At 36.7% G+C, this 14,333-nt stretch overlaps 1 protein-coding gene across 1 annotated transcript; it reads left to right on the top strand.

Moving 5' to 3' along the window:
- The first annotated feature begins 11,854 nt into the window (after nt 1-11,854).
- Nucleotides 11,855-12,790, top strand: LOC138384420 (olfactory receptor 4C15-like). Its single transcript, XM_069469924.1, has one exon. The coding sequence runs from the start codon at nt 11,855-11,857 to the stop codon at nt 12,788-12,790; it is 936 nt and encodes a 311-aa protein (XP_069326025.1).
- The last annotated feature ends 1,543 nt before the right edge of the window (nt 12,791-14,333 follow it).

Here is a 14,333-nt window from a genome sequence, read left to right as displayed (position 1 = left end):
AACCAGAGCCTTAAGAAATCTTCTGATATCCTGTGGATCTTCTCTTCCATCTCTATGCTTCTCACATGCTCTAATTACCACAGGCTGCTGTTGAACATAGGAACACATCCATGCAAATTTTAGAACTGACTTATCAATTTATGTGAAATTGGATATGGTAACACTTTGTGTTCCTGTGTTGGTCTTAAGCCATCTGTGACAAGGGACGTGCCTTGCATGAGTAGAACCACTTTTCTTTATCCTCAGTCTGGTCTTTCATCTGTCCTCCCTCCTAGTAGTGGTGTGGAAGAGAGATTAGACATGAAAAAGAAAAGAATTATTCACATTTTCCTGTATACTTTGTCCATCAGATTTGTGTCTGTGATCATTATTAAAAGAGTATCTTTGAGAGACTCATTGAAAGCCAGTATTCATGGGAATCTCCATAAAAAATAAAGCATTATGAGTAATGAAGTAAAATAGAGTTAAATAAATAGTACAAAGGAATTGGACAGTCATAATTTCAACATAAGCAGGATCTGAAGAGAACAACAAGACAGAGTTCCTGGACCTGAATACAAAGACAGATGCCTGGACACCAGAAGAATCTTCATGTGCTCTGATTGGACACCATACAAACATACCTAGGTGCCTCCTTTCTGCTCACATTCTAAATCTCCATCAATAAATCACTACATCTGACACTGACTCATTTCTCTTCAGTCAAATTGTTTATTTTTTTTACATCAAAATAATCATGTAAGCAGATCTACCGTAAAAAATATTAGGCTGACTCTGCACAGCCCAGCAGAGGTCTTAATTTAGAGGTAATAATTTTGTGATGAATTAAGACCCGCCCATCCCTTCCGCCCCAATGAAAAAACATTTTTCACATAAATTGATAAGCCAATTTTAAAATGTACATGGATGTGTGTCTGTGTTGAGTACCAGCCTTTGGTAATTAGAGAATGTGAGAAGCATGAAGATGGAAGACTAGATCCACTAGATAGCAGAACATTTCTTAAGGCTCCGGTTTGTTTCTTCTCCTTGGCGGTGGCTCTCTCTGTCTCTTTCTTTTTTGAGATAAACTTTAAAAATAATTTAGCCTATTTTTTCATAATGGTGCAAAAATAATATTTCATATACTATCTGCCCTACTTTGTCTTTTTTTGCATTTCTTTTATTTTTATTGTTTTTTTCTTTTTGTAATTCAGAATATTACGGGGTACAAACATTTGGGTTACATAAATTGCTTTTGTACCATTTCAGTCAAAGTTATGAGAGTGCCCATCCCCCAGATAGTGTGAATTGTACAGGTTAGGTGTGAATTTACCCATCCACTCCTCCTACCTCCCTCCTGCTTTGTTTCTGATGAATGTTATTTACATATGTGCACAGACTTCTGTTAATTGTCTTAATTGATTAGTGTTAATTGATTGGTGTTAATTGATTAGTTCCAATTTAATGGTGAGTACATGTGCTGTTTGATTTTTCCATTCTTGTGATGCTTCACTAAGAAGAATGCACTTCTTCTAACAGTTCCATCTAAGTTAATACAAGAAGTATTAGTTCATCATTTTTTATGGCTTAGTAGTACTCCATGGTCTACATATACCACATTTTTTTAATCCACTCAAGTGCTGACGGGCTCTTGGGTTATTTCCACATCTTTGCAATTGTGAATTATGCTGCCATAAACATACAAATACACGTATCTTTTAACAGAAACACTCAATAAGCCAAGAAAGGCATAGAATGAAGTAGAAGATGCTAACTGTGGCTTCAAGTCAGAACCGGGGTCCCAGAATGAATTTGTGATGTGCGTTGCTGAGTGATATTTCTAAAATACCACCCTGACTAGGACTGTGGTCCATATAAGGTGATTCTTCTGTGTCAGGACACACATATAACATTTCAATTAAAACAAAATAACACTTTTGTCTAAATTCCACAAACAATTGAAGTGATGGTGCTTCTGGGCCTTAACTCACTTCAGTTTTGTATTTTTTATGGGATGGAAATTGACATATAAATACATAGGATAAAATACTTGAAGACTGTATAAAGCAACAAATTGTTTGGTGTGGTTCCTGGGCCTGATGAGCTAAGTTCAAGTTGTCCTTCAGGTTTCAGTCTCAATGCTACATTGTTTCTTAAACAGACATGACATATCTTCTTTTCAAAAAAAAGAAGTAGAGAAAAAATCCTTTAATCTCTACAAATGGTGCTTTTAGTTTTAAAGTCTTAGAATCTCAAGATCAGACTCTGAAAGGAAAAAATAACATTCTGATGAACTTATGAATCTTTTCATAATTGTACATAAAATGTTATCCTTTAATAAGCACTCATTGCTACCCTAGTCACAAAACAATGTACATTGTCCTTATGGATTCATGCTGTCTTATCCCAGAACTCAGCTCTTTTATTTAGTAAGTACAGTTTCCCTAATTCTGCAGAGACACTAGATATTCCATCACAGTATACACAGTGTCCTTTTTCTAAACCTGAAGGAAAATGAAAGCATCTTCAAAAAGAAACCAAGGAGAACTTAAAAAAGAAGAAAAGCCTCTAATTCATTAGAGACATAAAAGTTTTCCAAACACTTCAGCAAGTGAATTCGCATAAAATTGTGATTGGCAAATCTTACTCATGGGAAATTTCGAACCCTAGGGGAAGCTGAGAAGCAATTCTACAGACTCATGACCTCTCAAGGAAACATATTTAAATTGCAATGAGAAACCAAGAATGAAATTTTTGTTTATTTATTTTTCCTTAAACCATGTAGAAGATGGCACTTGGTAAGCAGCGAGGGACATTCTCTACTTCCTCTGGCAGAGATGCTCCTCCTGGCTCTCTTAGATGTAGAAAGAAGGGTTTGAAACAACCTTCCCATTGTGGCCAGCCACCAAATGCATTTTTCTCCATGGAGAATGGTAGATTACTATGATCAGAATTTTCAATGAACTGATAAATGGTAAGATTTATAATTCCCATTTTTGCATTTTCAGAGAGGATTACAAATTGTGATGTACTGCTTCAAAGTGTGGGTGTTGTAGTCTGGCTATAAAGTGTAATGCAATCCATGAGCCTATCACTTAAGAACTGTGCACACTTGGGCTAGTTACATAACCTTTCTGGATCTTAGACTGCTCATACTTAAGGAGGATAATAACATTACCAAGCTGAAAGGATGTGGAAACAAATAAATTAATACATGTGGAGTCCATAGAACAGCACTTGACACATAAGGTGTCCAATGAAGAACAGCTGTTAGAATGCAAATTGTTGTTTGCTTAATGGGGAAGGGTGGTAGGAGCTCCTAATTACTTCATGTCTAATGAAATTAGACCTATCTTCAGCCTTTCATATTCAAGTTAAATCTGAATAACTTAGAAATGCAACAAGTACATATTTTTGTCCTTCTTCCCCAATAGCATTTTATTTATTCTTGCTAAAATATTCTCATTTATCATTTATCCTCTGTTGCTCTCCCCATCCTGATGTTTTTAGTTTAAAAATATAAATTTTCTGAGGCTATTTAAACAACACTGATGTAACATGGTAAGTTCAAGTGCTGCCATTTACAGAATTATTGATATCGAATACAGCAGAGTGGTCTCCAGTTCCATCCAGGTTAGTAAAAAAGTATTAGTTCAGTATTTTTTTTATGACTGGGGAGTACTGTATAGTATACATATACCACATTTTATTAATCCACTCATGTATTGGTGGGCATTTGGGTTATTTCCACATCTTTGAGATTGTGAATTCTGCTGCTATAAACATTCAATTGCAAGTGTCTTATAACCAAAATGTTTGTACACCTGTAATGCTCTGAAATAAAAAAAAAAAAAAAAAAGAATACAGCATTTACTATTTCCACAATGACACCCTAACAAATAGCACAGGGAAGGACATTAAGTGTAAGAAATCATGACTCTCATCACAGAGTGCAGTCTTCTGATACTACATATGTCCACTTCATTTTCCCTAAGCACATTTGATGTCACAAATAGCATTACATCCCTGCCTCAGCATTATTCAGGAAAATTTAAACTGCTTTAGTGCTAGTTGTCATGGCTTTGGCTCTTCCTTAAAATGAGCTTGATCACTGCGACAATGGAAAAAAAGAAGGTTCATGCATCCATCAGGAAGGCCACCAGTGGAACAGAGAAAGTTTTTGTTTCCAAATTCCGTAAGAGTATAAACTTTGAGAGGTTTATGAAAATTTATAGAGCAACACTGAGGGGAGAGAAAAGGATCTGAAATTCTGAAATTGAAGGAGAACATATTTCTCAGGTTTCCAGGGAAAGGAATGTGCTTTGCTTGACAGGCACGGAACAAATCTTTTATTGCTGAATAATAATCCTGGATCAAAACTATGGTGGATTTAAGAAACTTAACAGGGAGGGTAATTACAAATTTTAGTTTATACTTTTTCTTTGTCATAACAATTTTGATTTGAAAAAAGTATGCAAATGTGACTGATATGCCCACATAGGTACATAAACTCATCTAAAATCTATTGCTTGAAATGTAACTACAAAACATTACTTTTAATGAAAACCTTACTACTAATTGCTCTTACCATTCTGAATGTTATGTATATTTGAAAATTGAAACATAAATTCCATTATTTTTGGAATGAATGATGCTAGATTTAGTTTTGTTACAAAAACTGATGGGAAGGAAATAGTAGGCAATGTGGATAGTGGGCATGAGGAGGTCAACTTCCCAAGGTCACAGCTCTAAAAGATGCTGTGAACGGGACCTGAGCAATCTGAGGTGCAGCCCCAGCGTATTAAGGGTGTGGCTGTCGGGAAAGGAAAGCCCATGGAAGCTTCTAGGAGAAATATGGGCAGAATAAGCTGCTAACCGTAGCACAATTTGATTTTAACATCAATATCAAAGTGAGTACATATAGGGTAGGGAGAGTTGGTCCCATGGTATGGCCATTTATGAAGAGTATACAAGAGTTTATAATTTTAATGTAAGATTCCTTGTTATGTTAGCATGTTAGTTCCATCTATGCAAATGAATTATCTCCAAACCCCACCTCCATTTTCTGAACTGCTTAGATGGTAAAAAATATGGCATTGTGGGTTTTAAACTTGTTTAATTTTAAATATCCTAACAATAACAATAGTGTATGCATTGCAAATAAAAAGTCGCTATAATTTTTATGTTTCCTTCTAGATTACAAAATTATATTTAAAATATCTGTATAAATGAGCAGAGTTATTACAATTTTTATTCTGTTTTTCTCGCTCGTATTGTAAAGATGCTTCACCTTCTATATCCTCTTATTTTTAGTGTTTTGTTTAAAGCACCATGTGATATTAATTTGTAATAGCCTGACTTATATAAACTTCTTTCTATCATTGAATATTTTAGTTGTTTCTCAAGTTTCACTATTGTAAAAGACATGGCACAATCTTTCATTATAAAACTTCCTCATTTCATTTCACCTTCAGAATAAATTTTTAGAGTTGGGGTTCCTTGTATAAAAAACACAAACATGTTGATGTTTCTGAAATTATTTACTAATATTTTTTCAAAAGGATTACATGGATAAAACAGTTTCATTGCAATTTTAGAAAGGGTAAAATTGAAAAATAGCATGATGTAAAAAACATATATTCTTATAACTGATTCAATATTCCAAATCACTTTATGTCTGTTGGAAAATGCTGCTTAAACATAATGCGACATCAATATTTGATTTCTACTTTGCAAAACACATGAATAATCACTGTCTGTCTTACTTACTACTCACTTAGTTTCCCTTACGATTACCATCTTACATTACCATGTGTATGTTTGTCCAGACTATTAAATGAACATTGATATATTACTATTAACTAAATATCATATTTTATTCACATTGCACTAATTTGTCAATTTGTGTCTTTTTTCTGTACCAGTATTCACTCTGTGACAAAATAGTGCCTTTTGGACAATTACCTTTTAAATGGTTTAAAATCATAAATCTTGTGATCATAAACTGTGAGCACACTGTAGTTTCCATTTTCAAAGATTTTTTTTCTCAAAGTTTTAAGACTAATCTAAAATATACTTTTCATCTGAAAAAAGAAAGGGGTGGTTATATCTAATGAATATTTTAATTCTAAAATGGTATTGCTCTTAGAAAACCCTGCATTAAGGAAGTGGAGAGATTTACAATTATGTAATGATTTGATTAATATCGAGCTCCTCTTCCTTTCCACCACCCACCCAATTAGGTTTGTTTTGTTTTGTTTTTTATTTCATTTTTTAACTGTTTTTTATTTCAGCATATTACGGGGGTACAAATGTTTAGGTTATGTATACTGCCCTTGCTCCACCCGAGTCTGAGCTTCAAGTGTGTCCATCTTCCAGAGAGTGTGCTCTGTGCCCAATACGTGTGTATATACCCATCCCCTCTTGCCCCTCCATCTGCCCAACACCCGATGAATGTTATTGCTATATGTACACTTAAGTGTTGATCAGTTAATAGCAATTTCATGGTGAGTACTTGTGGTGCTTATTTTTCCATTCCTTGAATACTTCCCTTCCTAGAATGGGTTCCAGCTCTATGCAGGATAATACAAGAGGTGCTAGATCACCATTGTTTTTTGTGGCTGAGTAGAACTCCATGGTATACATATACCACATTTTATTAGTCCACTCATGTATTGATGGACACTTGGGTTATTTCCACATCTTTGCAATTGTGATTTGTGCTGCTATAAGCATTCTAGTGCAGATGTCTTTTTTATAGAATGTCTTTTGTTCTTTTGGGTAGATGCCCAGTAGTGGGATTGCTGGATTAAATGGTAGATCTACTTGCAGTTCTTTGAGGTATATCCATATTCCTTTCCACAGAGGGTGTACTAGTTTGCAGTCCCACCAGCAATGTTAGAGTGTTCCCATCTCTCCACATCCATGCCAACATTTACTCTTTTGGGACTTTTTGATAAAGGCCATTCTCACTGGGGATAAGTGATATCTCACTGTGGTTTTGATTTGCATTTCCCTGATGAATACAGATGTTTAGCATTTTTTCATGTTTGTTAGGCATTAGTCTATCTTCTTTCGTTCATGTCCTTTGCTCACTTTTTGATAGGGTTGTTTGATTTTTTTCTTGCTGTTTTTCCTGAGTTCTATATAGATTCTAGTTATCAGCCCTTTATCAGATGTGTAACATGCGAATATTTTCTCCCATTCTGTAGGTTGTCTGTTTGCTCATGTGGTAGTTTCTTTGGCTGTGCAGAAGCTTGTCAATTTGATCAGATCCCATTTATTTATTTTTTTGCTGTTGTTGCTATGATTGCCTTTGGGATCTTCTTCATAAATTCTTTTCCTAGGCCAATGTCTATAAGAGGTTTTCCAACATTTTCTTCTAGAATTCTTATAGTTTCACACCTTAGGTTTAAGTCTGTTATCCACCATGGGTTGATTTTTGTGAGAGGTGAAAGGTACAGATCCTATTTCACTCTTCCACATGTGGTTATCCTGTTTTCTCAACATCATTTATTTTTTTTTCATGGCAAATATTCTTTTTATTTATTTTTAATTGACACATAATGCTTGTACATATTTATAGCATACATAGTGATGTTTCAATGCATACAACGTATAGTGATCAGATCAGGGTAATAGGCATATCTATCATCTCAAGCATTTATCATTTCTTTTTGTTGGGAGCAATATCCTCTCTTCCAGCTATTTGAAAATATATATTGCCATTAACTATGGTATTCATACAGTGCTATAGAACACTAGAATTTATTGCTCCTATCTAGCTATAACTGTGTATCTTTTAATACACCTCTCCCTGTCCCTTATCTTAAATGTAAGACTCTACCTTACTACTCTTGCTATCCTTTAGTTCTTCTTTCTTCTTTTTTTTTCCCTCCCTCCCTCTCTCTCCCTCTCTCTCCTTCTTTCTCTTTCTTTGCGTACTTCCTTCTTGCTTTCTTGCTTTCTTTCCTCTTTCCTTTCCTCTCTTTAAAGAGACACCCATACTGCCAGGCTGGAGTGTAGTGGTATGATCGTAGCTCACTGCAGCCTCAAACTCCTAGGCTCAAGTGATCCTCCTGCCTTCGCCTCCCAAAGTGCTGGGATTATCGGCACGTGCCTTCACGCCTGGCCTCTTCTACTTTTACCTCTATGAGATCAACTTTTTTTAGCTTCCACGTGTGAGTAAGAACCTGTGGCATTTAACTTTCTGTTCCTGGTTTATTTCACCTAACCTAATGTCCTCCAACTCTATCCATGTTGCTAAAAATGACAAGATTTCATTATTTTTTATGGCTGATTTGTATTCTGTTGTGTATACCATGTTTTCTCAATCAACCGCCCTCAATCAACCACCATGCCTGGCTAATTATTTTTTCCATTTTTTGTTGCCCAGCTAATTTTTTTCTATTTTTAGAAGAGATGGGGATTCGCTCTTGCTCAGGCCGGTCTCAAACTCTTGACCTCAAGTGATCCTACAGCCTCAGACTCCCCAGAGTGCTAGGATTACAGGCGTGAGCCACTGTGCCCAGTCTTCTATTTTTATTTTATTTTTTTTATTTGATCTTATTGTTATGGGGGATACAGAATTGCAGGTTACATACGTTGCCCATGTACCGCCTTTCCCCCCAAGTCAGAGCTCCAGGCGTGTCTGTTCCCCAGATAGTGCGCGTTGCATCCATCGTGTAGGTATATATCCCTCCCTTCCCCACCCCCACTTCCCGAGTCAGCACCTTCAAGCGTTACCATTCCCCAAACGGTGAGCAATGCACTCATTGTGTAGGCATACCCCTATCCCCTTCCCCACCCCCCACCTCAGTCTGATATCCGATTGGTGTCCTTCCCAGATGTGTATTCAACCATAACATCATTTATTGAATAAGGAATCTTTTCCCCAGTGTATGTTTTTGTCTGCTTTGTCAAAGATTAGATGGCTATATGAGGATGGTTTTATTTTTTTTTTTCAGCATATTACAGGGGTACAAGTGTTTAGGTTGCATATATTGCCTTTGCCCCACCTGAGTCAGAGCTTGAACCATGTCCAGCCCCCAGACTTAATGGGTGCACCCTGCACCCATTAGGTTTTGTACAATGAAGCTATCTGAAATACCAGTGGATGCTACTGGGTCTGAGAGCCACAATAATTTATTCAGGAATTACTAAGGAAGTTTAAAAGTGTTATACATATTAAAAATATCACTTTGGTACTGACACTGAGCAAACAACATATATTACATTTGTAACTTAAAAAAAAAGGATGAGTAAAAAACATCTTGGTCATGGTAAAGTATGAATTAAGACTGAAGATGTTACAACTTCTGTTCTGTGCCAGTGACTCTGAGAGCTTGTTCTCACCACTCATCATGACCTTCCAAGCCTGTTACTGTATCAGTGTTTTTGTGTGTGTTCCCTTATCTGATGATCACAAGAACCATATCAATAGACATTCTTCTTATAACCATTTACAGAAGTGGCAACTGAGGCTTTCAGATTTGAAGAATTTTCAGTAACATGTTCCAACCCAGTAGCAGATCCTGGACTTGAAACCAGGTCTATATGAGTCTGGACCTGATGTTCTTACTCAGTTCACTTCGTTGTCATTCCTGCTTTGGTCCAAGGCTAGGCTGAGCACTGCTGGGTCATATATTGATAGTTTTTGCTTTGTAATAGGTGGGTGTTGACTGATCCCGTGACCTTATAGGGTTTGGTTAAACCCTTGTTTCCTTGGCAACAATTTATAACTGGATATGGGGTTCATCATGCAGACACCAGTAGGAATGTCCTTGGAAACACAATGGAAATGGTGGTTTTAAAGTAAGCCAAAGCTATAAGAAACAATGGTGACGTAGCACCTCTTATATTTTCCTGGACAGAGCTGGAACCCATTCTACTAAGTATCCCAAGAATGGAAAAATAAGCACCACATGTACTCACCATCAAATTGGTTCCACTGATCAACACCTAAGAGCACATATGGGAATAACAGTCAGCAGGTGTTGGGCAGGTGAGAGCGGGGAGGAGGGGATGGGTATATACATACATGAATGGGATGAGCACTGTCTGCAGGATGGACAGCTTGAAGCTCTGACTCAGGGTCGGGGGGCAAGGGCAATATATATAACCTAAACATTTGTACCCACATAATATGTTGAAATAAATACATATATAAAAGTAAGTAAAAATTTTAAAAATGTAAGCCAAAGGAGAGATATTAACATACACAATTGTGTATTTGTTAGTTTTACTAACGTTTGAGTCTTTCTGTTAACTCTAATTGCCATTCACAAAAAAATCAGCTTATTTGTAAGTCTCACAATAAATCCCATTTTTCTTTTATTCACCTATTTTTTAACAAACATATATATGTATACATACACAAATGTTAACACACACAGACATATATATGTGCTATTTCATGGATGCATTTCAGTTACACGTATAGATGAGGATACGATCATCTTGTGAGGCTGAGTCTACCCGTGGAAAATGAAGTCAGAAGTTGAATAATTACCTGGATGACTCATTCTGAAGCTTTCTGTGGGTAAGGTGGATGGCTTTTTAACTGAGTTACTAGTAACTACAATTGATAAAGGCATGTTATCATAAGAAATATTTTCACATTTTCAAATTTGACCCACATTATAATCCTGGGAGATGAGCAAGCAAGCTATTAATATATACACAGCTCTCTGCTTTACAATAGTATCAAATAAATTTGAAACATGTATATCCTTACTAGTTATACTTGATCAGACCTCACCATATTGTGTAAACAATTGGAAAATAATTAATAAACCCTCAAGACTATGTCTTTAAGCACCTTGTTTCTCTTCCTTGCCTATGTCATAGCTGCCAATTTGTATCTGTAAGTGTTTTTAGAAAGATCACCCCTGGTCTGAAGTTCTTGCTGAAAAGAAAAATGCCACTCCTTCCCCTGCTGATCCAGTGAATGCTGGAGAAAGAGGTTGTGTGTTCAAACCCCAGATCAAGCATCTGTTGTTTACTTCAACTTAACCTCTTTAAGCATGAGTTTCCCACCAATCAAACAGGGACAATAGAACCTATCACAGACTGTGTTCTAGGCAGTGGGTCCTGAGACCCAGCTTTTTCACATAGTTACCAGGACAACACTCTGGTATTGGCATTATAATTTTTATAAACTTCTCATTTTAAATGACAGATTAAAAATAAACTCAATACTTAGGACATACTTGTTATGTATTAAGTGTACAGCCTGGTATTTTCCACAGATCATTCTCTTTTATGAAGAATGAATTAATTCATTTAAAGACTCCACACAGTTCAGACATTCAAAGGAATATTTGAGGAGTAACCATGATTTTCAAGTGACTTTGAAACAGCACATTATTTCATTTTCTAGATAGATAAGCCAGTCTCCAGATTAGGATGGTTGCTGGTCAACCCTGCCACCATTCCATGCTAATGGCAGGCATGGCCAATAAATTACAGTCCTCTTATCCTCATAACTTGGAGGTGGCTTCAGAAACCTTCTTAAGTATTCACTCCAGGAAGCCACTAGTAAATGATCAAAGCTGGCACTTGAGATGAAAACTATTTCTCTTCTCTACCACATGTGGATGCTTTCCTTCCCCCATATTGAAACTCTGGCTCTTTAAGCCATTCAATAATTTATCTCCAGCCCAATTCTGCCTGACCTTTCCTTAGTAACTTCATTAATTTCGAGTTTTCTGTTCTCAGTCACGACATAAGCATTCAGATAATTTTGTATGTGGATGCTTCAAACTTGTCGATGAGTATAATACTACAAATTGAACTGAAGCAAATTTTTCTTTATCATAACTGCAGATTCTACATGCTGACCACTGTTGGAGCTGTCACCTTTTCCTTGGAAATTATGCAAAACCAAAGCTTTGTTACTGAGTTTGTCCTCCTGGGGCTCTCACAGAATCCAAATGTTCAGAAAATATTATTTGTTGTATTTCTGTTTGTCTACATTGCAACAGTCGGGAGTAACATGCTAATTGTAGTAACCATCCTCAGCAGCCCTGCACTACTGGGGTCTCCCATGTACTTCTTCTTGGCTTTCCTGTCCTTCCTAGATGCATGCTACTCCTCCACCTTCATGCCAAAGATGATCGTGGACTTCCTCTCTGAGAGGAAAACCATCACATTTGAAGGCTGCATGATACAGCTTTTTGTTTCACACTTCTTTGCTGGGGCAGAGGTGATTGTCCTCACAGCCATGGCCTATGATCGATATGTGGCCATTTGCAAACCTTTGCATTACTCTTCCATCATGAACCGGAGGCTCTGTGGCATTCTGATCGGGGTAGCCTGGACTGGGGGCTTCTCACATTCCACGATACAAATTCTCTTTACTTTCCACTTGCCCTTCTGTGGTCCCAATGTCATTGATCACTTCTTGTGTGACTTATATCCATTACTGGAGCTTGCCTGCACTGACACTCACATTTTTGGCCTTTTTGTGGTCGTCAACAGTGGCTTTATCTGTATCATAATCTTCTCCTTGTTGCTTGTCTCCTACAGTGTCATCTTGCTCTCTCTGAGAACTCATAGTTCTGAAGGACGGAGAAAAGCTCTGTCTACCTGTGGATCTCACATTGCTGTTGTGGTTTTGTTCTTTGTCCCGTGCATCTTTGTATACGCACGACCTCCATCTGCTTTCTCCTCTGACAAAATGGTGGCAGTAGTTTACGCCATCCTGACTCCGTTGCTCAATCCTTTGATTTATACTTTCAGGAATAAGGAAGTGAAAAACGCCATGAGGAAAGTATGGAAGAGATTGGTGGTGGTTTCTGATGGAAAATAAATTATTAAGCTTTTTTTAATAAAATCAAGTTTAAGAGGAAAAAAGTCAAAATACTCTTGGACAGAATCTTTATGGACTATACATTCTACAGAAAAAGGTAACATAATGTTAAAACAAAAAGAACTAATGGAGAGTCAAAAAATTATATTTTTACCCTCTGATCACTCATCAACTCTGAATTGACAGCCCAGTATCCACATACGTATATTGAGAGAGTTCAAATTTATATTTACTTAGAATCTAATAATCTAAAATTTTCAATCACATATCCATTATTTCAAGCTTCCTCTATCAGTGCTCAATTCTAACAATTCTTTAACCCCATCACAACCTACAAACCATTGCCACTGTCAACTCTTTAAGTGACCCCACATATACTCCTGCCTAAAAATCTGTGTAAAATAATTCTCAGTGTCTCAATTATTCCTCCTCCAGGTATGTGTATGTCTTACCCTCTCACTTTCCTTAGTTGATTATTCAAATGTATCTTCTCAGTAATGCATTTTCTGGCCACCTTACAATATAGCAAATCCCACCCACTAACATTTTGTGACTACTATTCCTACATTTCTGTTTAATTTTTCCATTTAACACTTATCATTACCTAGCATGTTATACAGTTTAGTTATTCATTTTGCTTATTGTTTATAGACTAGAAAATAATTTATACAAGGGTAAGGATTTTTATCTTTCTCAAAAACATTACTATGGGATCTTAAATTCAGATGCTTAGAAACAAAAACAATTTTACTGTTAAAACCCCACTGCCCAAAACAGTCTGGCATGTAGTAAGTGGTAAATATATAAGTGTTGAATTAACAAATGAACAATAATAAAGATATATAAATGGACTTTTGCTCCTGGGTGTAATACAATAACTCGTGGCCAAAACTACCATTGCTATGAACAACTTGACATGCCAGACACAATATAGGAATCATCTGAATGAGGTACTGGAGACCTGCTGAGAAAACCAAAGCTGAAAGGGATATTACTAGAGAGACAAGATCCTCAATAAAGTGTGTTGAATTTTGTGGCCACTTTTACCTTGGGAGCATGTCTTGATTCTTGATATGGGCCTGAGGTGGAGAGTCTGGGCTTTGCACAGGTAGAGGGTCCCTGCTGGAGGTGGGGAAGGGAAGAGACACCAACAAAGCTTTTGGAGGAAACTTGGAGAGCCTGAATCAGGAGGCAATACTTTTTCCCCAGTTTAAGGGCTGAATAGGATCATTGTGAATTGAATTGCATCCCCCGAAAAAATATTGAAGTCGTAACCTCCAGTACCTGTGAATGTGACCTTATTTGGAAATAAAATGTTTGCAGATGATCAAGTTAAAATGAGATTATTAGGGTGAATCCTAATCTGACATAACTGCATCCTTATAAAAATGACAAACAGAAAAACAGGCACACAGGGTGAATGTCACGTGAAGAGGAAGGCAGAGAGACTGGGTTATTGATCTACGAGCTAAAGAATTTCAAAGATTGTCAGCAAGTCATCAGAAGCTAAGAGAGAGCAACAAAGAAGATTCTTCTTCTTAGA

This window comes from Eulemur rufifrons, chromosome 6 (assembly GCF_041146395.1).
Source record: "Eulemur rufifrons isolate Redbay chromosome 6, OSU_ERuf_1, whole genome shotgun sequence".
NCBI classification, from domain to species: Eukaryota; Metazoa; Chordata; class Mammalia; order Primates; family Lemuridae; genus Eulemur; species Eulemur rufifrons.
Note: the sequence above shows the minus strand (reverse complement) of the source record. Positions and strands in the feature narration are given on the sequence as shown.

Coding starts and splice junctions, on each gene's coding strand:
- LOC138384420 (XM_069469924.1), top strand. CDS start 11,855: ATGCAAAACCAAAGCTTTGTTACTGAGTTTGTCCTCCTGGGGCTCTCA.